Source organism: Malurus melanocephalus, unplaced genomic scaffold, assembly GCF_030028575.1.
Source record: "Malurus melanocephalus ecotype Western Australia unplaced genomic scaffold, MMel_1.1 scaffold_81, whole genome shotgun sequence".
NCBI lineage: Eukaryota > Metazoa > Chordata > Aves > Passeriformes > Maluridae > Malurus > Malurus melanocephalus.
This window is the reverse complement of record NW_026623313.1, coordinates 673,235-698,515: the sequence shown is the minus strand read 5'-3', so window position 1 is coordinate 698,515 and position 25,281 is coordinate 673,235. Positions and strand designations below refer to the sequence as shown.

The window sequence follows — 25,281 nt, the reverse complement described above, 5'->3', positions numbered from 1 at the left end:
AGTCCCGGCATGAGCTCACCCAGGCACATCCTGAGCCTGTCGCAGCAGCCTGGTCCTCCTAGAGCAGAGGGAAGCTGTTGAACTGTGCAGCAGGAGGGAGACACCAATCTCTGGGGAGGGAGCAGAGTTGAGGGAGGGAAGCAGAGGGGGAGAGATGAGGGCTAATCTGGTTGCAGACAGCAGCCTGCCTTCGGCTGGGCAGTGATGCCTTTGCCCTAGGCTGTGCCTATCCCTGTCCCGCCATGCTCTGATTTGCTCTGAGCTGGGACTGGCCCTAGGGCAGGTCTGGCAGTGTGGTGGAACCTGGGGCAGCCCAAAAATCTGGCTTGTGCAGGCGAGGGTGGCACAGCCCAAACTGCCTGATGCCAGTGGCCGGAGTTCTGCTGGGAAAGCAACTCCTCCTGTGTGGGATCACGGCGTGGGGCTGGGCTACAGGGTGCCCTAGACACAGGTGCAGTCCTGGGCCAGGATGTTGGGCACCGTCTCATACTTGAAGGAGTATCCGCCGTCAGAGGTGGTGCGGACGCGCAGGGAGCGCATGGTGCCGGGCAGGGCAGCGCAGCACATCTGCACTCCCAGCCGGTGGCTCAGCCCGTGGCCTGCGGCACAGCTCCCGTGGCAGTAGTGGAAAACAAAGCTGCTGGGATGCACGATCCACTTGTCCCAGCCCAGCTCCTCGAAGGAGATGTTGAGGGAAGCCCGGCGGCAGTTGGTGTGGGCTGCCACCTCCTCAGATGGGCGCTGCAGCAGGCTCAGGGCAGCCGGGGACCAGGGCATGGCAGAGCGACGAGCCCTCTCGCTGCCCTTGGCCCGGGTGCTGGCCACCAAGAAAGGCATCTTGTCCCCCTCGGCCAGGCAGGGGCAGCCAGGGCARCGCACCAGGAGCACGAAGAGCGGCTGCGAGATCTGGGGCAGCAGCACTGGGGCCAAGTGGAACACTGTCCAGTGCTCGGGCGTCCGCTCCGCCATGGCTGTCACCGGCACCCGGCCCTGCGGTGACAGGGTCAGCACATCGGGGGTCGAGTGGTTGGGGGCAGCCGAGGGGCCGGTGTAAAACCAGAGCTGGGCAGAAGTCACCACACGGTTCAGGATGTGTGCTGAGGGCTGGAAGAGGTAGGTGAAAATCCCTTCTTCCTCCAGCAGCTTGTCAGGCTGTGTGGGCTCACAGGGAACATCTGTGGGGGGGGGGGGAAAAGACGATCAGGGTATGCACCCAGACCTGGAGAGAGTGCCCAGTGCCGGACAGCAGGTGGGATGTTGCAGAGGTCCCTGGACTGCTGACAGGGCACCTGGCTGCCGGCATAGGCTGTGGCAGGGTGCAGGGGAGCTGATGTTTAGTGCTGTGCAGCATCTTCTGTGCTGTGCCCCACAGCTGATCCCTGTTATGCCCTAGCCTGGTCCATTACTGTCACCCCTGTCCCCCAGTATCCTGCCTCACAGCTGGTTATCTTGCCCCTTTCCCCTAGTGTCCATATCAAGCCCTGTCCCCCAGCATTGAGCCCCATAGCTGGTCATCCTCTCCCATTCTCCCATCCTCTGCATCCTGACTATCCCCCACCATCCTGGCCCGTCTCCCTGTGTTGTCCCATAGCTGGTCATCCTGCCCCCTTCCCCCAGCATCCACACCCTATCCCACTGTCCAGCATTCTGCCCCATCTCACACTGCTGTGCTTTATGGCTGGTCATCCTACCCCACCCTGCAGCATCCTGCCCTGTCCCTTAGTATCACATCCCATTTTCCAGTATCCTGCCCCATTCCCTAGCATCCCACCCTATTACACCCAGCTCCTCAGCTCTCCCCATGTGTCTGGATCCTGCCTGGCCAACTCTTTCCCAGTCTCTCCGCACCCTCTTCTTCTGTTCCTCTGCTGTCTGTCCTGGGCTCTTCTGCATGTCCCTGTCTGCCATACCTTTCTGTCTCCGGGTTCTCCACCAAATCGCACTCATGCCCATGTTCCAGCCTGGCATACCTTCTTCCCCTTCTCCCACAGACCACCACAGCTGCCTCTCCATCCTTCAGCATCTGCATTTCTCCAAACCCCACCCTGCTTTACCCTTCTGCCCTCTTCATTCCATCAYGATGTTCTCACCTGTGGAAGGGAATAAGATCACCTGGGACGTGTCCTCCAGCTCCTCTGGCTCAACTTCGGTGTTTTCAAGGACATCTCTCCGGTGTACCCTCCTTGCTTCCATCTGTGGCTCCTCCTGGAGAAGAGGGGGACTCAGATGTTCCAGCACCCGAGCCCGCACCTTGGCCAGGATGAGCTGCCGGTCGGCACCGGCCCCGGTGCAGCTGGCCAGGGCGGYGGTGGGCAGCATGGCAGGCAGCAGGTGCAGGAGGAGCAGCATGACCGTGGGGCACGCAGCGGGGCGGTGGCTCGGGGGGCTCTGCCGCGGGCTTCTGCCTGCCCGCCCAGCCCGTCCGCCCGCTGCGCTCCCCCCGGGGCAGGGTGGCATTGAGATCTATCTGACACTGACGCAAACGTCTGCTCGCCGTGAATATTATCTCTGAGCTGTGAAAGCGCTGAGACGTCTGGAATGCGAGGACTGCAAGGACAGTGTGGTCTGGGGGGGCCGGCGCCTGAGCAAGGGGGTGTGTGTGGGGGATGCTGCCGGGAGCAATGGGTGCGTGGGGCTGGGGAGGCCGCCCTGTGGGCAGGGTGCTGCCAGGAAGATTTTCGTGTACTGGCAGGGATGGAGGGAGCACCCTGGGTGAGCTTCGCAGCTGCTGATGCTGGGTGCCCCCCATGGTGGAGGAATTGAAGATCTGGGGCTTCAGGGGGGCCAGTGGGAGGTGACAGCAATTGTGCACAGCRGGGAAATCTGGGCAAGGGGATCAGAGCCTGTGAGGCTCTGGCATGGGTGAGGCACATGGTGGGCATGTGAGCACATGGGTGGATGGCAGTCCCCAGGGCAGCCAGAATGTGAGGAAGGGGCCCAGGCAAAGGCACACCCTGGCATCTCCATGACAGTCTGGAGGCTGGCAAGGTCCTGGGGACAACGATGCAGGGAGAGGTGGCAAAAAGTCCCTGCTTTACCTGGGGCTGGGGAAGGCTGGCCCGGCTTCAGAGGGAAGATCCGGTGAGGCAGAGCCAGGCCAGCTGGACACCCTGCAGCAGGTCCAGGGGAAGGATCCTCGGGTGCTGTTTGGGCTGGCTGGCCACAGGATGGCCCACAGGGTAGGAGTTGCAGGAGGCTGTAAGGAGACCCAGTGCCCTTCCTCTCACTGCTGCCTGAGGGGACAGTGGCAGGTGCTCTCTGTCCAATAACCCTGCCTGCCCTGTGGGTGGTGGGCAGCCTGTGCATCCCCTGAGCCCCTGGCAGCCCGATRTCCTGCACATCCCATCCAGTACAGCCTGGCATCTCACGCAGCATCCCGTGGGTACATCCTGCCCTGTGCAGCGTGTCCTGCGTGACATGTCCTGTCTCAGTTTGGTGTCCAACTCCGTGCACCCCACACCGCGCACTCCCCACCATGCACCCCATGCCGTGCTCTCCACACGGCGCACTGTCCCTTGCTGCTGGCTGAGCCAGCACGGCGGCACAGCCCGGATGGCAGCACCCCGGCTCTCTGGGGTGGCTCCCACTGGGCTGCTATACATAGGTAGGCCAGCCCTGCCTCGGCGAGGCGAGGCGCTGAATGGAGCAAACTCAGTCTTATCAACCCCACGTGTCATCAGAGGGTATTTTTGGGGACAGCAGCTGCAGGCATTTGTAACATTTGGTCCCTGTGCACTGACACCCAGGAGCGGAGCTGGGAGAAGCGGCAGGAGCTGGGACACCGAGAGACACAGGGGAGAGACGGTGGAACAAGGTGTGTGACTACGCTAGGGGACTGGGCTCGGGGGCTGCCTGGGGCAGAGTGATTGGGGAAGGAGGTGGTTGAAGGGTGCCATGGTGGGGCCGAGCCATCAGAGCAGTCTGTGTCCAAAGGAGCTGCTGTGGGGTGTCCCAAGGGCTGGGGGCGTGTGTGCAAGGGGAGGTGGCACTGAATAGTTGCACTGTCCCAGGAGTAGGGCTTTGGGAGGAGAAGCTGGCCTCAGTCCCTGTCGCTCCTTGGGGACCAGCCCTCTCCTACCCTCTGGCTCATTCAAGAAGTATTTTTGTTTCCCCTCCCCCTGCCTGAGCAAGTCAGAGACGACCCTGCCCCAACCGCAGCCATGGTAGGGACAGCGGCTGGGGGGCATTCACCCAGGGGAGGCACAGAGTCCCCTGCCCCACTCCTGCCCCTCATGGTTGGCACAGGGCTTACCCACAAAGCCGGGGGCAGAGGCAATGCCCTCCAAAAGCAGGACCGCCGTTCTTTTTACCCCTGGGGCCGATGATTTCCAGCTGTGGCTTTGAGTGCGCAAGGGCTGGATCCTGCCTGTGAGATTGGAAGGGGACCTGCTCGTGGCAGAGCCCCAATTTGCCCCAGGGCATGGCCCTGTAGGGTRGCAGTCAGGTACAGGGGTCCCCTGCCCACCCGAGTCTGGGAGGAAGTGCCCGGGTCCAGCCKGGGCCTCGCCCGTGACAGCCCCGTGTCAGCACCTGCCCGCTGAGACGGCCCAGATGCTGCAGGAATGCGGCTCCGCCACCACCCGATACGGCAGGAATGCGACTGCCCGGCGGGTGGGGAAGGGGCGGGCAGGGGCCCTTTAGCTCCGCTGTCCCCCAGCCCCAGAACCCAGCAAGCAGCTGCCTATGCTCCCTGTCTAGATGGGGGTCCCCCGCCTCCAGAACTGGGGTTTCTTCTGCAAACCTGGGACAGGCTGAGAGAGTCTCAGCCCTTTGGGGTGCAAAGAGCTGCCTTTGTCACGTCTCCTATTGCCTTGGGCTGGGACACGGGTGATTTGGGTGACAGGGGAGCAAATCCAGTGGGGCTGTGCTGCTTCAAGCGAGGGTGATGTTCCTGCAGCATGGAGTCCATGCTGGGGTTTTGCTCCTCACTATTGGTGTCTTTGACGAAGCCTGAGCCCCCGCTGCAGTCAGTCTGTACATCTCCCCAGGCCGATGGTCTCTGCTGCTCCAGCCAGCTGCCTGCTGTGACCGTGGGGAGGTGGAGATGGAGGGGTTTGGGGGAGCCCCCAGGTTCCTGGCCTATCCACGTGCCTTCACGGTCCAAAGTGGCACCAATGCGGTCCTGAGCTGCCAGATCATGGGTGATCCCCAGCCAAGCATCCTCTGGGAAAAGGACAAGAACCCCATCGAGCCCTCAGGCCGTTTCCATATGGAGGCCAAAGGGGACCTGTACAGCCTGCTGGTGTCCTGTGCCACCCCCCAAGACAGTGGGCTCTATGTCTGCAAGGCCAAGAACAGTGTTGGYGAGACTTACGCTGCCACTGCGCTCAGGGTAGAGCCAGCAGAGCCCGGAGTGGAGGAGGGATGCTCAGGTAGTGTGGCACCTGCCTTCCTCATYGCCCCCTCGTCCATGCGGGTGTGCCGGGGGGAGGATGTCATGTTCACCTGCAGGGTGTCCGGGCAGCCCTGTCCAGTRCTGGAGTGGGAGAAGGACGGGCACAAGCTCTCTGACCTCTTTGAGAGCAGCCACTTCTTAGTGGGGCAGAAACYGGAGGGCTGGCACTTCCTGAAGTTGTTCAGTGCGCGGCCCCAAGACGGAGGAGTGTATGTCTGCCGGGCACGCAGCGGCTCCCAGGAGGCCCTGGCTGCTGCYGTGCTCCTGGTGGAACCCCAGGCACTGTTGGATGGGCTCTCCAATGGCTCTCTGGCTGGCGGTCCCGAGGCACTGGCGGAGCGGCAGCGGTGGCGGCGGCAGGCGCTGGGACGGCGCGTGGGACCAGAGATCTGGGTGCCCAACGGCATTGTGCCAGCCAGGGTGCCTGGGGCCAAGGCATTTGCCGTGAGCGCGGGCAAGCACGCCAAGTTCCGCTGCTACGTTACCGGCAAGCCCAAGCCAGAGATCATCTGGCAGAAAGACGGTGAGCCCCTCGCCCCTGGCCGCAGGCATCTCATCTATGAGGACCGGGAAGGCTACTTCATCCTCAAAGTGCTGTACTGCAAACCCCAGGACCAGGGGCTGTACATCTGCACCGCTTCCAACACAGCTGGCCAGACCCTCAGCGCCGTGCAGCTCCAGGTGAAAGGTAGGAACATGTCCAAGRCGTGCCAGAGACAGCCAGGCGCTAGGGGGCTCAGGGAATTTTGTCTGGCAGGGTTGTGTTTGTGTGGGAGCCCAGCACCTGTGGGCTCCTTCCCGCTCTGTGCAGCCAGGGTCACCCCAGGCTCCTCAGGACAGAGCTGTGGGCTGGAAGCAGAGGATGCTGGGCTCTTCTGGGAGTTGTGTCCTGCTCCATGTCTCTCCCTACAAACAGAGAGGTGGCTTCTCAGTATGGCTGTGGGTGTCCAGCCACAAACAGGGAAGGGGGACRGTGCCTTGGTGACAAATTCCCCTGGAAGTGCTGAGTGATTCTGGCATGCGGCCCTCCAGGGCACGGCTCCAACCGTCTGCGCTGGCAACAGCCCAACTCCCCCTGAGCCATCCGGCCAGCTGGGGACAGCCCGTGGCTGGGGTGACCCAGTAACTGGTGGAGCCCCTGCCTGCACCCCACTGCTCCCCTCCACTGRGAAATGCCTGCTGCATCGTGCTGGCTTCCATGATCCCGTATCCCCAGAGATGCTGCTCATTGCATCCCTGGGCCTCCCCAGGCTGTGCCCTGCTTCTCCCTGCTCTGGGGGATGTGCTTCTGAAGGCACTGTCCATCTCACACAAGCCAAAGGAGGGCCAAGGCCTCGGTGCTTCTTGTGAGCTGGGAACACTTGAGCGAAGGGCTGTTAGTGGGTTTGTACCCCACACGCCCTAAGCTCCTCTCTCTTCTGGTGGCAGARCACCGGCTGCGGTTCCAGGTGCAGCTGGCAGACGTGGAGGTAGCGGAGCGGGAGGATGCAGTGCTGGAGTGCCAGGTGCCATTGGAGACCATCCCCACCTCCTGGTACCTGGAGGACAGGGAGCTGCAGCCCAGTCACAAGTATGTGATGGAGGAGCAAGGGCTGGTGCGGCGCCTGACCATCCGCGACGCCCGCACCGACGACGATGGCATCTACCTCTGCCAGATGAAGGACAAAGGGCGCAGCATCGCAGAGGTGTCTGTCCGAGGTGGGGGTCAAGTTTCTGGTAGCACGGCTTTGCCTTCCTATTCCCCTCCTTGCCAGGGTCCCCACAGACCCCTGCACTTGCCTTCCCTCCATTTCGCTGGTGTCTGCTACTGCCCTTCCTCAACCTCCTCCTCCTCTCCCACCTCAAAGAGCCCATCTGTTCTCCAGCATTCTTCCCTGGCCCTCACACATCTCTTCCCATAGGGGTGATTGTGAAGCGGCTGCCGCGGAAGCTGGATGTGATGGAGGGGGAGAATGCGGTTTTCTGTGTGGAGACAMGGGATGTGGTAGAGGGCACCTGCTGGAGCCGGGATGGGCTGCAGCTGCGGGAATCACCCCGCACCGTGCTGAAGAGCTTCAGCAGGACACACCTCCTGGTGCTGGTGCACGTCACCCGCCAGGATGCGGGCATCATCTCCTTCACTGTCGGAGAGTCGCAGACATCCTCCCAGCTCCGAGTCAAGTGTAAGCTTCAGGCCTGAAGGGGTTCTGCGTCCTCTCTCCCCCATTTACAGGGGATGATACAGAAGGGCAGATGGAATGGGCACCCAGTATGCTGGGCATGTGATGCTGTGATGTGCTTTTTGGGAAGGGGGCTTTTAGCAGGGGTCCCGGATCCCAGCCTCAGTGGCACTCACAAACCCCAGTACCCAGCACCACACTACATGGGAGCAAGACCATCCTCTCCATCAGAGAGAGAGAATACCCAAAGAAACAGTCTGTGTAGCTCCACTCAGCCCTTCTGCCACCCTCCCAGAGCCTTGCTGCCATCCCAAGCAGGCAACCCAGGCTGTGACTTGCAGGTGTGAAGCACGACCCTCCGAGCGCACCGGTKGCAGCTGAGATGAGCGTGGTGGAGAGCAACACGGCTCTGCTGAGCTGGTGTCCTGCSCCTGACGCCCACCTCCGCCCTGCCAGCCGCTACCTGCTGGAGCGTCGGGAGGCAGCAGGGGGAGAGTGGGTGCAGTGTCTTGCCACTGACCTGCCCAGCAGCGTGCGGGTGCTGGGTGACAGCGTGCCCCGCGAGGCCGACTACTGCTTCCGCATCTGTGCCGCCAACAAGCATGGCAGGAGCAGCCCCGTGGAGTTCCCTGGATCCGTGCATCTTGGTGAGGAGACAGGAGAGCTGGGATGTTGAGCCACAGTGTGCTGGCAGTCAGTGCCGCTGGGGCTCATTCCAGCTGTGCTCCAGCCCCAGCAGCTCGTCTGGAGAGGGGTCTGCAGGATGCGTGGGTGCGGGATGGCGAGGACGTGCAGTTCTCCCTGGAGCTGTCAGCCGCAGTGCAGGGCTCCTGGTTCCTCAAYGGTGTCAGGCTGGGTGAGGAGGARGATGCAGGTGGCCGGTGCAGCATACAGCGCCGTGGGACAGAGCACTCGCTGCTGATCCGGGGAGCACGACTGGTTGACAGTGGCGTGCAGGTCACCTTCGTGTCTGGTGGTGTGCGGGACTCAGCCGTGCTGCATGTGCAAGGTGAATGGGGCACTCACCCTGCGGTCCTACTGAGACCTAAGCAGAAGGGACTGTCATGCTGGAGGATGCTTCTCACCCTTCTGTGACATCTCTCAGCCCCACAGGTTCTCATCGCCCCAGTGTCTGAGGCTGAGCGCGTGAGGAAGGTGCAAGCAGGGCTGCCTGTGCTGCTGGAATGCCAGGTGTCCATCGCAGATGCCCCTGTCTGCTGGCTGAAGGACGGCAAGGCCGTGCCCCTGGATGATGTTATTGCAGTGCAGGCAGAAGGCTGTGTGCGGAGGCTGCTCCTCCGCTCCGTGTGTCCCTTGGACACCGGTGTGTACACCTGTGACACTGGGGATGATGCCGTCAGCTTTGTGGTGACCGTGACCGGTGAGTGGGGACTTTATGTGGGAGCCTGGCCCCTACCTCCTGATAGTGCTCCTGCCCTCATGCCCCTGTCATGAGGCCGAAAGCTGCAGCCAGTCATGCTGGCCCACATTATCTCTGTCAGAGGTGCCGGTGAGGATCATCAGCTCCAACGAGGAAGCCCCACACACCTACATGGCCGGGCAGCGTGTGGAGCTGTGGTGCCAGCTGTCCCGCCTGGCRGCCCCAGTGCGCTGGTAYAAGGATGGAGAGGAGGTGGAGGTGAATGAGAGCCTGGTGCTKGAGCAGGAGGGRCCACAGTGCAAGTTGGTGCTGCCCTGCGCTCAGCCACAGGACACGGGCGAGTTCGTCTGTGATGCCGGTGGGGACTCTGCCTTCTACACCATCACTGTGGCAGGTGGGTGCGATGCAGGAGGGCTGTTAGGGTCTCAGGGGGATACCACAACTCGTGTGCAACTATCAATATTGCTGTCATTTGCTGCGATGGGATACTTGTCAAACATGCTCTTGCCGGGTGCTCACCAGCAGTTTAGTTGGTTGGTCAGCTGGGCTCTTTGTGGCAGCTCTTGTGCTTAAAACCGCCCAAACTGACTGMCAGAGGGAACAGCTCACTCTGCCTGTCCGGAACACCAGGGCACCCGAGAGTGCCCAGCACCTGCACACCAGGGTRTTTGACAGACCTCTGCCATGGCTAGTGACCAAGCCCTCCTCCAAGATCCTAAAAATAGTGGGCCCAGCACCTGGGGTGGGATGACTCACAGCTGGTCATTGCTCTGATGGACAGCGTTAATTGCTGACCTGAAAATTTGCAGTTGCCTGGAGACGGATGGCTGGGTGGTATTTGCTGGGTGGGAGCAGGGCACAGCATCCTGTGGCGGCTGCCCCAGCTGGGGAGTGGCTGCTGGCGTCGCGGGCTGGCAGAGGATAATGAAAGCTGAAAGCGAGTGAAAGGCTTCCCYTTGCTGGCCCCAAAATCCACATCCCACAACCACAGGAAGGTGAYCGAGGGCAATGTTAAAGCCCAGTTAAAAGGCCCTGTGACCGCAGTGGTAAAGCCTTGCTAACCTGTGGTGTTAACACATGGCAAAGGGCCAAAGTTGATGGCTGAGGATGTAGGAGTGAAGATAGGATTTGTGATAAGAGATTTTGAAGAGTCAGGGGAGTGGTGACTGTGGGGAAGGTGAGGAAGGGAGGGGTTTTAGTGAGATAAAGGCAAAATTGCCAGTGGGAAGGACAGGCAGCATGGGCTTTAGGCAGAGGCAGGAGTCATTGTCTGCCCTGTGGGAGTGTGGGGCATGGAGAACTCTGCTYCTTTAGGGCGGGAGAGGGAACACCATCTGCTGAAGCTCAGCCTTTTGGCTGAGCAGCTTTGCATGACTTTGACAGAAGGGTCTTAGGAAGGCTGGCTTGGTTCAATCTGGATTTGGACATGAATGTCACAGGATGGGTGCTGGGAGGCTTGGACTGACACCTCCCTGGCACAAGTGCCAGGCTGGCTGCTGCAGTCAAGCACTGCTGTGGCACGCTTGGGTTTCCCCGAGGCATCCCAGCTATCCCCCATGGGGCTGTTGTGGCATGGAGCCTGCCTGCCTGAAGCCCGGCCATCCCTGCACACCTCTGGGTTTGCCGGCAGCTGTTGGGTGCTGGGGCTCCCTCAGAACAGTGCGAGGCTGAGGCCAGAGCAGCGCTGCCCACGGAGGGCTGGCACATCATCCCCTCCTCGCTTCAGTGCTGGTCAACATGTCCAGCTGCGCTTCAGCAATGTGATTGCTTTTAGCAGGCGCAGGGAGAGCGGCAGCCGCCGTTTGTTTGATCAGGGAGCCGGGCGGATGCAGGCTCAGCGKGCGGCAGGTTAATCGCTGCGAACTGGCGCCGCACCGCTCCCGCACGCTGCGGGGCTGCGCTGGTGCGCTGCTGGGCCTGGGCATCGCTGCTGGGAGCTGTCTGAGATATTTCCATCCGGATGCCAGCACGGGGCAGCTGCGGGCTGTGAGAAGGGCAGATCGCTGTTCATCCACCATTGTGCCCCGGAGCTGGTTGCGCCTGGAGCCATGGGCTCGATGAGCACCCAGGGCAGCGTCCAGGCCAGCTACAGCTGGCTACAATGTGTGCGGCCAGGCAGCCAGTGTTGGCTGTGAGTGGCATCCTGAACTTCTCCCAGAGAGGAGGGCTGGTCACCTAAAATTTATACTGGTAGCCCCTCTGTCTTTAGAGCTCTGACTCAGGTCAGAGGGGCAATGTGAGCAGCGGCGCACAGTCTGTGAAGCCTATTAATGGTGATTTTAGCAATGACTGGAATTTGGACCTGGGTCCTGGTGAGCTAGAGGGATGGGGCTGYTAGCTGCAAGCAAACCACGTGCCTTGCCACAGTATAAGCAAATGCCAAAGCTGAGCCATGACAGAAGCACCAGCTGGCACCTGGTGGCCTCCAAAATGGGGAGACAGGTGGAGGCATGGGCACCCCTGGAAGAGCAGCTGCAGGGACTGATGCTGACACCACAGACAGTGGTTATCAGTGCTCATGAGGTGCTTGCCTATCTGCATCCTCCCTTCACATCCCTCAGCTCCACCATGAGGCAAAGCAGGGCAGTCTCCATGGGGGCAAGTGCATGGCAGCAATTTACAGCCAGTTGGAAGCCTGGTGCTCCTCCTGGGTGCAACGGGTGAGGAGAAGAGGGAGACCCAGGCAGGATAGCCCAGAAGCTTGTGCTGTGTAGGATGTGGATGATGTGGTGCCTTCCAGCCTTAACGCCAATGAGCCAGTGAAGCCATGACTCCACACAGGGCTGTGACTGCCAACATCCCTGGCTCTGGTCTTTATGTCCTGGCTGAGCCCCATGTCTTTCCATGGCAGAGGAGCCAGTGAGGATTGTCAGCTCCAACGAGGGGGCCTCCCACGTCTATGTGGCYGGGCAGCGTGTGGAGCTGTGGTGCCAACTGTCCCGCCTGGCAGCCCCGGTGCACTGGTACAAGGATGGAGAGGAGGTGGAGGCGGGTGAGAGCCTGGTGCTGGAGCAGGAGGGGCTGCAGTGCCGGCTGSTGCTGCCTTGCGCCCGACCACAGGACACGGGGGAGTTCGTCTGCGAYGCTGGTGAGGACTCTGTCTTCTACACAGTCACCGTGGCAGGTGGGTGCAACAGACACTTACATCCCTCTCCCCCCTCTCCCTCTGCCCCAGCTCCCTGCTCACACTGTGGCTTCAGCATCTTAGCTGCCCCTTACCTGGTTGTGAGCAGCTCCTTGCCCATGCCCCTGGGCTGGAGGTGGATGCAGGCAGGGGCAGACTAGTTGCTCTGTCTCCTGCCAGAGCCCTGTGCCACACTGCTCCTCTACATCGCAGAGCAGAACCAGCTGCCTGCCTGTGGATGGTGCTRCCTCACATCCAAGCACTGCAGGGCTGGGATCCATGGCTGCTGCCCCCAGGGCAGGTCGGATGGGAGGCCAAGTGACACAAGGTCTTGGTCCTTTCAGCCCTGAAGGTCTGCATCACCCCAGTGCCGGAGGCACAGCAGCTCCAGGAAGTGCTGGCAGGGCTGCCGGTGGTTTTGGAGTGCCAGGTGTCCCCTCCAGATGCCCCTGTCCACTGGCTGAAGGACGGCGAGGCCGTGGTCCCAAGCCAGGTCCTGGCCATCTGCTCAGAGGGATGCTCACAGAGGCTGCACATCGCTGCAGCCGCACTGTCTGACTCGGGGGTGTACACCTGCTGTGCCGGGGATGATGCTGCCAGCTTCAGGGTGACCGTGAATGGTGAGCTGCCCGGGAGATGCCTGTCCTSACATGGGGCTCACCCAGCACCATGCCTGAGCCCTGTCATATCCCCAGCAGAGGTGCCAGTGACCATCATCAGTTCCAACAAGGAGGCCCCCCATTCCTACATGGTTGGGCAGCGCGTGGAGCTGTGGTGCCAGCTGTCCCGCCCCGTGTCCCCAGTGCGCTGGTACAAGGATGGTGAAGAAGTGGARGYSGGTGAGAGCCTGGTGCTGGAGCAGGAGGGGCCGCAGTGCCGGCTGGTGCTGCCCTGTGCCCGGATGCAGGACACGGGGGAGTTCATCTGCAATGCCAGAGATGCATCTGTCTCCTACTCCATCTTGGTGGCAGGTTGGTGGCACGGCAGGAACATCCTGGGAAGGGCAGCATAGCCCTGTGCTCTGGGGTCCCCAGCCCTGCTCCCTGCCCTCAGCATTGTGGAGGAGGGTGTGCAGCTGCATCTGTGTGCTTGCTACCCCTGCACCCGAGCAGCTCCCACCTCTTTGCCACATGGGTGAGAGATTGTAGCTTCCATACAGCCCCATTGGGACAAGGACACAAGCGACAGTAAATAGGACAGCAGAGCCAGGAGCAGGGCAGTGAGCAGGTCTCACGTTCTTCCTTCACATCTCCAACAGAGCCACCAGTGAGGATCCTGCATCCTCCACAGCGGTCACTGGAGCTGCTGGTTCAGGCACCAGGCTGTGTGGAGCTGCGGTGCGAGCTCTCTGTGCCGGATGCTCCRGTGCACTGGTTCAAGGATGGGCTGGAGGTGGATGAGACTGACAACCTGCTGCTGCGGGTGGAGGGGGCCTGGCGCTGTCTCTTCATTCCCAAGAGCGGCGCGGAGGACACGGGCGAGTACATCTGCGAGACCAAGGATGAGGCGGTCTCCTTCGATGTCAAGGTGTCAGGTCAGTGGAGGTGCCGATGTGGTTCTGGCCACCAGTAGGTGCCCATCCACTGGGCCACCTCGCGCGGGTGCTCACCGGGGGCTGGTGGCAGAGAAGTGGCCAGGGCTGCGTTGTCCCTGCGCTGCTTTGCATCGCAGACGTGCCGTRCCTGCAGAGCCTCCGGTGAGGATCCTCCAGCCCTGCAGACCTGTTCCTGTTGTGACCGTGTCCCCGGGGGAGACGGTGACACTGTGCTGTGAGCTGTCTCGTGCGGATGCACCCGTGTGCTGGGCCAAGGAGGGGGTCAGGCTCGAGGCTGGGGGCAGCCTGGTCCTGGAGGAGGAGGGCGCCCATCGCCGGCTGCTCATCCCCGCCGCCCAAGCTGAGCACTCTGGAAAATACACCTGTGACACTGCCAATGACACTGTGACTTTCACCATCCAAGTGTTGGGTGAGCAGGAGGCTAGGGGAGAGAGCCTGGAGGGGAGCGCTGGGTGCACAAACCCCAGAGACCTCAGCTCTGTTGGTGCTGGATGCTGCAGATCCGCTGGTCAGGATCCTGAACAAGGATGTCCTGCTGACCTGCCGGCATTGCCGGGCCATGGAGGACCTGGTGCTGGAAGTGCACCTCTCACACATCCATGGGGAGGTGAAGTGGTACAAGGATGGGGAGAAGCTGCAGGACACAGGTCGTGTGCGGCTGGAGGAGGACGGAGCACGCCGATCCCTTGTGATCCTGGGCGCCACARGCGGGGATGCTGGGGAATATCTCTGTGACACCGGTGATGACAGCATCATCTTCTTCATCACTGTAGAAGGTGAGCAGGAGGTCCCAGCAGGGATCACCAGGGTGAGAGGATTGWGGTGGCCCTGTGGCTGCTGCCAAGGTGGTGTGAGGCTGGGCTGGGTGGCAGTGAGCTTAGGGAGGCTGGTGGGGAGCACCTAWGTGGTGCACTATGGGGAGTGGGCTGCACCTGTGTGCTGGCTCTGTGGAAACCCCTGTGCTGCTCAGCTGCAGCCAGAGGAGTCTGGACAGAGTCTGGCACTTGAGACACCCAGCACAGGCTACTCTTGTGGTGACAGCCCTTCTCTCCAGTCCCAGAGCCACCAGTGACCATCGTGGGCAGCATGGGCACTGTGGTAGATCACTGCCTGGTGTCTGGGGAAGATCTGGTGCTGACTTGTGAGCTCTCCCGGCCTGATGCCATCGTGCGCTGGCTCCGGAATGGCCAGGAGGTGCATCCAGGTGAGCGGGTGCAGGTTGAGGCCCGCGGAGTGCTGCGACAGCTCACCATCAGTGGGGCACAGCCCAGCGACTCGGGGTGCTACATCTGTGACGCTGCCAGCGACCGCATGGTGACAAATGTGGAGGTGTCGGGTGAGCTGGCTCAACATCCCAGGGACTCCCAGAATGTGGGATTACGCCACAGATCTGGACAAGGTGGGGGAAGCCTCTGGCTGATGGCAGAGGCCAGGGTGGCAGCATGGCAGGGAAGGGTGGAAGCCCTGTCCCCAGCCCTAGAGGARCTGTTGGTCAGAAAGGGACGTGTCAGGGTTGTGGCGAGACAAGTCCCTGCTGCCTCCCCCAGCCAGGGGCTGTTTAAATTTAGCCTTGGCTGGCTCCCAGGCGCCGGTCCTCCTGCTTCGGCTGCCAAAGGCTGAACRCAGCCCAGACCCTTATCAACTGGAGATGGAGGGCTGTGCAGAGTTGGGGGGGGGCTGTTGCAGGCGGGTACCCTGGCTCCCCAGCAAGGTGTCCCCAGCAAGGATGGGGAGGCGCACATGGTCTCAACATGGCAGCTGTGCTGCTGTGCAGGGAGTGATGGGCTCTGCTGTCATCCCTTTCCTGAGTGAACCCTGAGCTGCCAGACCCCTCCAGCCTGCATGCCTACCCCTCTGGGACCCCTGCCTGGTCCCACCATGACCCCCAGCCAGCCCCACAGCCCTCCTGCCCCATGGTACCTCACTGCGGGATCACCTCTCCACTTGCAGCAGTCCTATCCTTGCACCGCCCCACACCATGGGGACATTCCTGAACCCTGCCTTGTCCTGTGCTCCCCTCAGCCCGGCCTGTGTGCATTGTCAACAAGGACGAGGCGCAGAGCCCGCTGGAGGTGCAGGAGGGGGACAGTGTGACACTGGTGGCTCGGCTGTCCCCGGAGACGGCGGCAGTGCGGTGGCAGAAGGATGGACAGACGCTGTGCTCTGGTGGGCGGCTGCTGGTGTGCAGCGAGGGTCCCACCCGCAGCCTCACCATCAAGCAAGCGGAGCTGGGTGATGGTGGCATCTTTCTCTGCGACGCCGGTGATGATGAGGTGCATTTCACTCTGCGTGTGAAAGGTGAGCCTTGCAGTGTCCCTCGCCCACGCCAGGGGCAGGAGCAGTCTCATTCTGCCCCACGCCGGGATGCTTTGCACCCCCATCCCWTGCTGGTGCCACTGGCAGGAGCACAGCTGAGCCCAGTGCTCCCCCGGCAGAGGCACCCGCGCTGTTCGTGAACAAACGAGAGGAGCCGGAGAAGCTGCTGGTGCTGGAGGGCGGCAGTGCCGTGCTCTCTGCCATCACCTCCACAGAGCGGTCTGATGTCACCTGGCTGGGCCCGCGGCAGGCGGCAGTGGCCGGCGAGCGCTGCGAGCTGCGCCGGGACGGCCGGGTGCACAGCCTCATCCTCCACAATGCGGCCATGGAGGATGCCGGCACCTACACCTGCCTCTCAGCCCACGACCAGATGCAGTTCGACGTGACCGTCCGAGGTGGGTGGCAGCGGGGGTGCCCGGGGACCCCCTGCAGTGGCAGCGGGTGCTGACGCGGGGGTTTGACCGTGCAGAGCTGCGGGTGAAGTTCCTGCGTGGGCTGTCGGACGTGCGAGCGCGGCAGGGTGAGCGGGTGGTGCTGTGGTGCGAGCTTTGCAAGGCGCGGGGCGACGTGGTGTGGCGGAAGGACGGGCGGGTGCTGGCACCCGGCCCCCGCCGGCAGATGACAGCAGAGGGACGGGAGCGGTCGCTGGTGCTGAGCCGCGTGGAGCCCGGGGATGCCGGCGAGTACTGCTGCGAGTCCAACGACGACCAGACACTGGCGACGCTGACGGTGCAGGGTGAGCCCAAGGCCTTCCCACCAGCCCGGGGAACCCTATTCCATGCGGGTGGTGGGGAAGCTGGGCACAGCGATGTCAGGATTGCAGGAACGCTCAGCTTCTCTGTAGGAGTCTCTGATGCTGTGCCCTGATAACCCGGCTGTAGTCCCCAGGGTGGTGGAGATAATCATGGAGCTGCAGAACCTCACAGTGCTGGAGGGGGAGGATGCCACCTTCAAGTGCTTGGTGTCCCCAGAAGACGTGGCTGTGACATGGAAGCTGAATGGCCAGCCCGTGGTCCCTAGTGAGAGGCTYCTGGTGACATGGAGCGGGCTGTGCCACAGCCTCACCCTCCGGCAGTGCCAGCCRGGTGACGCAGGCACCGTGACAGCCAACGCCGAGGGGCTGGTGAGCACAGCTCGGCTGAGTGTGCAAGGTGAGGGCAAAGGAGGAAGCTGGGGCTCAGCCCAAGACACAGCCCTGGGGCTAAGTGCTGACCCAGCACACCGGTCGTGCAGAGGCGCAGGTGCTGTTTGTGCGGAAGCTGCAGGACGTGGTGGCAGAGGAGCAGGCGGATGTGTGCCTGGAGGTGGAGGTGAGCCACGAGGCCGCCGAGGTGCAGTGGCTGAAGCAGGGCATCCTCCTTCAGCCGGGCAGCAAGTACCTGCTGCAGGAGTCAGGGTGCCGGCGCACCCTCACCATCTGCTGCCTCGGCCCCGCTGACCGCGGCACCTACCGCTGTGAGAGCCTGCACGACCGCACGCAGGCCAAGCTCCACGTGGAGCGTGAGTACCAGCCTGGGGATGGGGATGGCAGCAACGGGTATGGGAATGGGGATGGGGAGGACACCCACTGCTGCAATGGGAGTGTGTGGGCAGAGCCGGTACTTGGTGGGAAGGGGTGGTCAAGCAGGGAGGTGAGTGTGTGGGCAGCGGTGGGAGGCTGGAGTCATCCAGCAWACACACACTGGGGAGCCAAGGGCTCTGCAGTGGAGCAGACATCTACTCACAGACATGGGTCCCTCACAGCCCGCAAGGTGTCGATCCGGACACCACTGGCAGACGTGGAGACCTTTGAGAAGGAGACAGCCACCTTCCACCTGGAGCTGTCTCACCCTGGCGTGCCTGGGGTCTGGACACGGGACGGCATCCGGGTGAAGCCCAGCAGCACGTGCCGGATCAGTGCCACAGGCTGTGGGCACAGCCTGACACTGGAGAGGCTGGCACTGGAAGACTCAGGCACCATCACCTTCACTGCTGACACCCTGCGCTGCAGCGGCCGTCTGTGTGTGCGGGGTATGGTCCCTGGGGCAGACTGGGGGGTGCTTGGCACCGGCACTGTCTGTCCCACAGCTGTTCAGTACCAGGGGAGACACCAAGGCTGAGCTGGGCCATCCTGGGCACATGTGTCCCCCTGTCCTGGCAGGGGTGTTAGTGTGCTGGCAGTGTCCCCRTGTCCTCAGGGAGGAGATGTCAGCCAAACAATGGGGACACCCAGCCAAGGTCTGGTCCAGAGCCAGCTGGAACACCACTAATGAGCGTTTGCTCATGGTGGTGCTCTGAGTAGCACCACTCTCACCCCACACTGAAATGCCCCAGCCACACCTACTGTTCCCTGCAGCCCCAAGCCCATGCCTTTGTCCTACCAAACCTTCCTGCCCTGTGTCCTGCCTCTGCAGAGCCTCCAGTCACTATGGTGAGAGTCCCACGAGACCTGGGAGTCCCAGAGACAGGGGCTGCCAACTTTGAGTGTGAGCTGTCTCGTCCCAATGCAGAGGTGAAATGGTTCAAGGTGAGGGTTCTCCCCAATCCTCTCCAGCAGCACCTGGCCGTGTCCTCCCCCTGGCTTTGTCCTCTGGCTGCTGCCCTTCCTGCCAGGGCAAACAGGCAGGGCAGAGGGGCAAGGCAAGGGKTTGCTGCCTGTTTGCCCCCATGCAGGATAGACAGGAGCTGCGGCCAGGGCCCAACTGCCGTATCTACTCGGCGGGACGGCGCCGCATCCTGCAGCTGAGCCGCTGCGAGCTGACCGACGCTGGCAGCTACACCTGCGATGCAGGTGACTGCCGGGCCTCCGCCACGCTGCACGTCCAGGGTACGGTCACCCAGCTCCCAGCAGTGCGTGCACCCCCAAACCCCACAACACCTGCTCCTCCTCATCCTTGGCTGCCCGGCACCCTGTCCCTTACCCGCAGAGCGCCAGGTCCACATTGTGCAGGAGCTGCAGGACGTACAGGTGCGGGAAGGTGACAATGCAGTCTTCACCTGCGAGGTGTCACATGGGGACGTGAAGGGCGAGTGGTTCCGGGATGGGGAGAAAATCAAAGTCTCCAGCACAGTGAAGATACGGCAAGAAGGTGGGTGTGCAGGTGGCTCCACACCTGGTTTGGGGCTGGGAAGGGGCAAATTCAAGCAAGGAGAGTTCATGTAGACAAAGGGAGGTTCCATGTCCCCCTGCCTACTATGGATGCCCACTGCTGTCCCTCAAACCAGCCCCTCCCTCTACAGGGACCCGGCATTTCCTGCTGTTCTGTAGYGTGTGCCCTGAGGACAAGGGACTGATCCGCTTTGCAGCCAGGACAGTTACCTCAGAGGCCAGTCTGCAGGTTGAAGGTACCAGTGCGGGCTGCAAGGTCTGGCTAAGCTCCAGCACCAGGGCTGGGCTGTATCAGGTCAGCTTGCGGGTCCCCATGGGAGCCTGCTCACCCTACAACACTGACCCCTTGCCCCACCGACCAGCTCTGCCCATCCGGATTGTGAAGCCACTGCGGGACAAGACGGTACTGGCAAGGCACAAGGCAACACTGGAGTGCACMGTGTCCCATGCCCGGGGCCGGGTGCGCTGGCTCCGTGGGGACACTGAGATCTTTGCTGGTGACAAGTATGAGATCTGCAACCTGGACTGCTACCGCACACTCATCATTCACCGCGTGGGCCCTGAGGATGAGGACTCGTATACCTGTGACGCCTTCGATGACCGCTCCACTGCCCGGCTCCTCGTGGAGGGTGAGTGGACACTTAGAGGGGGCACCACTGGGGGCTGCCGTGCCTTGCAGTGGAGGGACACCAGAAACCCTGTCCCCATCCCCCATTGCTTGCAAAAGTCTGAGTGCTGGGCTGGGGGGAGCAAGGCCAGGGGTCTGTTCCTCATTGTCGGGGATAAACCTTTTGGCTGCCCCACCAGCTCTGGCAATGCTGCAGCTCTCTCTGACTCCCACTGTTCCCACAGGGAGCTAGAAGCCAGGATGCAGTACTCAGGGCCTGCACACAGACTGATGGATGCCACTGCTGGGACATGGGGTCATGCTTCCCCGAGCTTGTACAGACACACGGACACCATCCCCAGCCTGCTCCAGCCTCAGGGCTCTGCATTAAACACCCTTTTTTTCTGACATGGATTCTTCCACACCGGCAAGCCGGGGTCTCCTTCAGAGAAAGGGTGGTGGCACCACTSCACATGCTGCTCGGCATCCCTGGGAGCCCAGCCCTCAGGCCCCCCCACCCCTGCCCCCGCGCAGCCCTTGGCCTTGCACGCCAGACTCCGAAAGGCTCTTTACTGTGTGGCCGAGGCCTCAGCAGCGTTTGGCACATTTACAAAAGAGACTGAAAAGGGGGATGGCAGCACAATGCTGCGGGAAGGGGGTGCCTGGCAGAAACATGCAGTTCCTGGGGCAGTGGGGCCAGCTGGGCTGGTCTGGGGGGGCTCCCAAAGCAGAGGGCTCCCCAGTCCAGTGTTACCACCATCCTGCCTGCCTGGCCATGGGGAAATCCTGGCTCACTCCGTAATAAGTTAATACAAATCACAGCAAGAGAAATATATACAAGGCGTGAGCCTCTGCCCGCAGCAGTGCTCTGGGCAGGGGCTCCTGCCCTGCCCTGCCCCAGGGTCCCCCGGCCACTATAAAAATCCAGTCGCCAGCAAAACAGCGACGGTCTCCGATGCTGCAGGGGTCCCCGCATCCCTGAGGCAACCCAGCCTCTGACCAAAGGCTGGAGCCAGTGTCCTGTCTCCCATCAAAACATTTTGTGTGGGATGCACCCTGCCAGTGCAGCTCTGGCTGGACAGGCACCAATTGCCAGCATCACCCTGGGAACCACCTGGCCGTGGCAGTCTGTGCCCCAGGACCACCCCGGTCCAGCTTGGGAAAAAGGAGTGGCGAGCCGCTCTGGGGTGTAGGGAGGGTGGCTAGGGCAGGAGGATCTTCTGAGGAGGCAGGTTTGGGGAAGCACTGCCTGGGAGCTGCTCTTCGGGACAGGGTGGGACAGGGCACACATGCTCAGGGGAGTCCCTGCTGGGAAAAGGGCTGTGGGACCTGCTCTTTGAGGAAGGGGCATAGGGGACAGGCACTTGGGGAGTTGCTGGGGGTGCAATGGGGTGGGGGCAGGCATGGGGAGCTGCTCTTGGGAAGGGGGGGCTCAAATATGGGGAAATGTTAAGATGCAGGATGAGCGTGCCCGGGCCATAGGATAACGCACAGCAGTGGGGGCTCGGGGACCCACCACCCCAGCAGAGCCACTCACACTGCACGTCCATGGGTTCTGGTCCTTGGGCTGAGTCCCTGCCAAAGGGCTTCCCCAGCACCTTTGGGCCCCACAGACAGCTGGGGCTTCCCCAGACAAGTCCCATGTGTCTCCAAGAAGGGTCTCCATCTGCAGCCCCAAGCCACATATGGCCACCTGGGGCCGAGGACAAAGCCCTGCCTGTCCCAGGGGTTCTGTCAGAGCAGGCTGGGGTGCTGGTGTTGCTCGAGGTCACTGGGTTGGCTTATACCCTCACGGCAGGGCCAGAGCCTGTRGTGAGGGGCACGGTGGAGCTGCAGTCATAGTCCAAGTCCACCACGGCATGGGAGCTGGCGATGAGGCTGTTCAGTGATGGTCCTGTCTGCCGCTCTCGGAAACTCTGGATGTAACTCTATGAGAGAGGGGGAACAGAAAGTGAGGGAGCTCTGCTCCTGGACCACTCTGTCCCACCCCACCCTARCCTCTGCAGCAGCCCCTCCCCCAGCCCAGTGCAATCCCCAGCACTCCGGGCCTCCAAGGRCTGACCACAGCAGCTTGCAGAGCCTCATCCCTCCCCTGGACATTTTGCACCTTGCCTACTGCTTGTTTCTACCATGCCCACAGTGCTCTTGGCCAGCAGTTTTCATTGGGTCATAAAGGCTTTAGTGCTYCATGGTGGCGAGGCACCAGCTTAGTCCTTACTCAGTTGTCCAATCCCTGAGATGCCCCAGTCTCACCCCTCAAGGAGCCCAGATATCACCTGGTGCCTGGGCACCTGTCCTTGTCCCACCCCACCCACATGGTGAAGGAATGGCTGTGGAGGCYGGGGGAGATCTCTACCCTGGCTGCGGGACTCACGGGGGAGAGCACGTCCCCATCGAAGCGGCGCACAGGGTTGGGCTTGCGGCGGTAAGCGGGCTCGGGGGGGTGGGCTTTGTGCTGGTGGGGTGGTGGGTGGTGGGGTCTCCGCTTCTTCTTCTTCTCCTTTCGGTCTTCCCGCTGTTTGATGCGCATCAGCTGCACACGACGCTGCTGCCGGCTGATAATCACTGCAGAGCAAAGCAGCCTGTGAGCACTGGGGAGCACATCCAAATGTTCCCTGTACCCAAACCATTGCCAACTTTGTGCAACCAGACCTCCCTTGGGTGGTGTGCTATCAGAGAGTCCTGAACCCTGTATCTGTCCATGTGAACCAGTTGCTGGAAACCTCCACCCCAGTCCCCAGGTTCCCAGCTCCCGCACTCATACTGTGCCATGCTCATGTGCCCCACTCCCCACGCACCTTCTGTATGGGAGTAGCCCTCGGCTGTGACCTTCCACTGTACCAGGACACCCAGTGTGGTGAGGAGCGGCCAGATGCCCAGAATGACCCAGCTGTACCAGCACACGGGGCGAGCAGGAGCCACCTTGATGCGCTCATAGATGTACTGCACCAGGAGGAAGAGCTCGATGAAGTAGTCGACAGTGACGGTCATGATGGCGCTGCCGAAGACGGCGGTGGAGAGGGTGGTGAAGAAGCGCTGCCACTGCAGGGTGAGGACAGCAAAGAGCATGCCCACACCCAGGAGCAGAGCAATGGGGATCCACACCGTCGGTGGGTGGTAGAACTGCTCCATCACCACCAGCGTGGCTACCGCCAGCAGCAGCCCCAGGAGCAGCCCCACCATGAAGAGGCCAACRCTGCGCACCAGCATGGTGACCAGCCCACACAAGACTCCAATGCCCAGCCCAATGCCCACTGAGGCCTCCACGCTCAGCTGTGTGTCCAGCACCCGCTCCTTGTAGCACAGCATGAAGATGATGATAGAGCCGAACATCAGCCCTGTCAGGAACATGACAGCCTTGAAGCAGCGGTAGCCTGTGGAGAGACCACCACAGTCAGAGAGTGGATGGCCAGCAACCCCCAGCTCCCCTCTGCCCTCCTCCACACTTGCCCCACCAGCTGTTGGGCTGGACTGGCTCACCGAAGAAGCAGTAGATGATGCCAAAAAGGCAGCACATGGCGCACACCACCGAGGGCACCACCTGGTAGCGACGCTCAATTTCCTGCTGGCAGCTGTGCCCCCACTCCTGGCCTGGCTCGTGCGGCAGCAGCTTGAACCGCAGCGTCTGCACAGTTGCAGTCATGGCTCTGGAGACTCCTGGGAGAGGCATCAGAATCTCCACTCCTGCCTCATAGCTTGCCGGCAGAACAGTGTCCCGGCACCTGCCCCACCTRGTTGGAGAGATATAAGGAGAATGGTGGAACTGGTGGCACGTACCCAGCAGCTGTCCCACTATTCAGCACCCAGTCACCAGAAATCCTGCTCTGTCCCCCCACTACCTGGGAAGGAAGGCAGGGAATGGGGAATCAGCCTCATCAGTGGGGGTGCAGCCTGTCATCCAGTGTGTGGTTAAAGGGATGTGCTATCCCCAGAGAGCCTGACTGGAGCCCCTGGAGCTTCGTGTTGCTTAATAACTTGCCTGTGGCTTCAATTTTCTTGCCATGCCTCTCCAGCACCCTTTCCCTGCTCGATTAATGTGAGATTTCCACAACCTGGTATTTTCTGCCTGTGAAGTAATTATGCTCAGTAATTAAGTCACCCCTCAGTCTTCTATTTTTATAGGCTAAACAGATTGAGCTCTTTAAGCTTGTACTCCAAGGCATTTTCTTCAATCCTCTAATCATATTTCTGGCTATTTTTCATCTCTGCTCCAGCTCCTACTGTCCTTGTAAAAACAAATTGGGCCTTCACACTAGATCCAGCCCTCCCATGCCAATCCATGGGGCTGGAAGGGCATCAGCCATAGCTGGCACTGCCTCTTACCCAAGGGCTCACCCGTAATGCCGCGGCTGTGCTGGGATGCTGAACAAACAGTTACTGGGCCCCCCGCAGCGCCTACACAGACGGAGGGGTCATAATCCCCTGCAAAGACTGATCCAGCTTCAGTTTAAACCTAATTACAGCATCCGTCTGCCTGCTCCCACCTGGAGCCAGTTCTATCATCCCTTTGCTCCCCTAGTCCCTTTACAGGCTCAGTTGGTTTAGAATGGCTTTATTGTCACAAATTGTCCCCAGGCCAGCATCACTCCTTCCAAGTGCCAAGTTTAAGCGGCCAGTTCAGGACAGCTCACAAAAAGAGCGCTCTGGGAAGGAGCTGGGAAGTGGGCAAAGGCTGCAGTCATGGCTTCCTGTTGCCCAGCACCTTGCTGCTGCCCTGACGGGCTCCACTGGCATCTCATCCCTTGCCGGCAACCCCCTCCCTCCCTTTGGCTGGGAAGGCAACGCCAGCCAGGACAAATCCYCGTGGGGAAGCCGAGCACAGAGCCTAATCCCAAGGAAGCAGGCGGGCAGGGAGCGGGCAGCCAAGTGCTGGGCCCCTGCCCGAGCCCCCGGGGCGGGCTAAGCAGGATTGGACTTTACCCGTAGAGCCCAGAAGCGATGCTCTGGCCCTGGCGCGGATGGGCGATGCTGCGTGCAGTGAGAGCAGGGCTCTGCTGACCCAGGGGACCGGGGATGCGGCATGGCACGGCCGGCCGGCCGGAGTGCGGATGGCATGGGATGGCGAGGAGCCGGGCAGGGCTGCGGGCAGCGATGCGGGCGGCTCGCGGCGCCCATTGGCGCGGGCACTGTTGCTAGGGGAGCCCAGCGCCTGCTCATTGGCGCCGGGACTTACCCACCTGCTGCCGCCCGCCCCGGGCCTCCCGAACCCCCTCCCATCCCCGCAGGCCACAGCGCGGCGGGGGCCGGGGGCAGCGCCTGGGGCGCAGCCCCGCCGTGGCGCCCCCATCGCCGCCCCCCGGCCGGGCCCCGCTACCATCGCGGGCTGCCGGGCCCCGGGCCGGCGGGGCGGGCGCGGCGTTGCCGAGCGACGGCCGCAAAGGCCGCCGGGGCGCGGGGCCGCTCCGCCCCTCTCTTTGTTCGGGGCGGGGGTCCCGGAGGCGCTCCGCCGGGCCCCCCGCACGCCCATCCCAGGCTCCGTGCTCGCTCCGCCGGACGACGGAAGGATCGGGAGCCAGGTGCCCCAGCCCTTCCCCCGAGGGATCCGGCGCGTCACCCGCCTGCCGGATCCCCTCGTGCTGCCCCCCCTCTGCCGCTCCGCCCGCTCCCACCTGCGCTCCCGGCGCGGCAGCGGCGGCGGCCCCGCGGCGCCCGGCGC

The 25,281-nt window shown here is 62.1% G+C and overlaps 3 protein-coding genes across 4 annotated transcripts; 1 reads left to right on the top strand and 2 right to left on the bottom strand.

Annotated features, from left to right (window-relative positions):
- Window positions 1-441: 441 nt before the first annotated feature.
- On the bottom strand, window positions 442-2,364 carry INHA (inhibin subunit alpha). Its single transcript, XM_057367544.1, has 2 exons — window positions 2,091-2,364; window positions 442-1,175 (listed from the first exon to the last, which is right to left on the bottom strand). The coding sequence occupies exons 1-2, from the start codon at window positions 2,347-2,349 to the stop codon at window positions 442-444; spliced, it is 993 nt and encodes a 330-aa protein (XP_057223527.1). The 5' UTR covers window positions 2,350-2,364.
- A 2,645-nt stretch (window positions 2,365-5,009) lies between these two features.
- Window positions 5,010-20,072, top strand: OBSL1 (obscurin like cytoskeletal adaptor 1). The gene is made up of 25 exons (XM_057367616.1): window positions 5,010-6,083; window positions 6,824-7,093; window positions 7,297-7,557; window positions 7,896-8,201; window positions 8,285-8,563; window positions 8,660-8,935; window positions 9,057-9,329; window positions 11,787-12,059; window positions 12,755-13,030; window positions 13,318-13,593; window positions 13,748-14,023; window positions 14,115-14,390; window positions 14,669-14,950; window positions 15,637-15,912; window positions 16,050-16,325; window positions 16,400-16,666; window positions 16,812-17,081; window positions 17,164-17,430; window positions 17,674-17,940; window positions 18,324-18,436; window positions 18,583-18,736; window positions 18,837-18,998; window positions 19,150-19,254; window positions 19,381-19,647; window positions 19,871-20,072. The coding sequence occupies exons 1-25, from the start codon at window positions 5,045-5,047 to the stop codon at window positions 19,876-19,878; spliced, it is 6,795 nt and encodes a 2,264-aa protein (XP_057223599.1). The 5' UTR covers window positions 5,010-5,044; the 3' UTR covers window positions 19,879-20,072.
- An 84-nt stretch (window positions 20,073-20,156) lies between these two features.
- On the bottom strand, window positions 20,157-25,275 carry TMEM198 (transmembrane protein 198). Of its 2 annotated transcripts, none has more exons than XM_057367617.1 (5): window positions 25,235-25,275; window positions 23,106-23,356; window positions 22,424-22,999; window positions 21,982-22,190; window positions 20,157-21,553 (listed from the first exon to the last, which is right to left on the bottom strand). In XM_057367617.1, exons 2-5 carry the CDS (start codon window positions 23,293-23,295, stop codon window positions 21,407-21,409), a joined length of 1,122 nt encoding a protein of 373 aa, XP_057223600.1. In that variant the 5' UTR covers window positions 23,296-23,356; window positions 25,235-25,275; the 3' UTR covers window positions 20,157-21,406. The 2 variants fall into 2 exon arrangements, with proteins under 2 accessions (XP_057223600.1, XP_057223601.1); XM_057367618.1 differs by having other exon boundaries at window positions 20,161-21,553; window positions 22,000-22,190.
- Window positions 25,276-25,281: the final 6 nt, after the last annotated feature.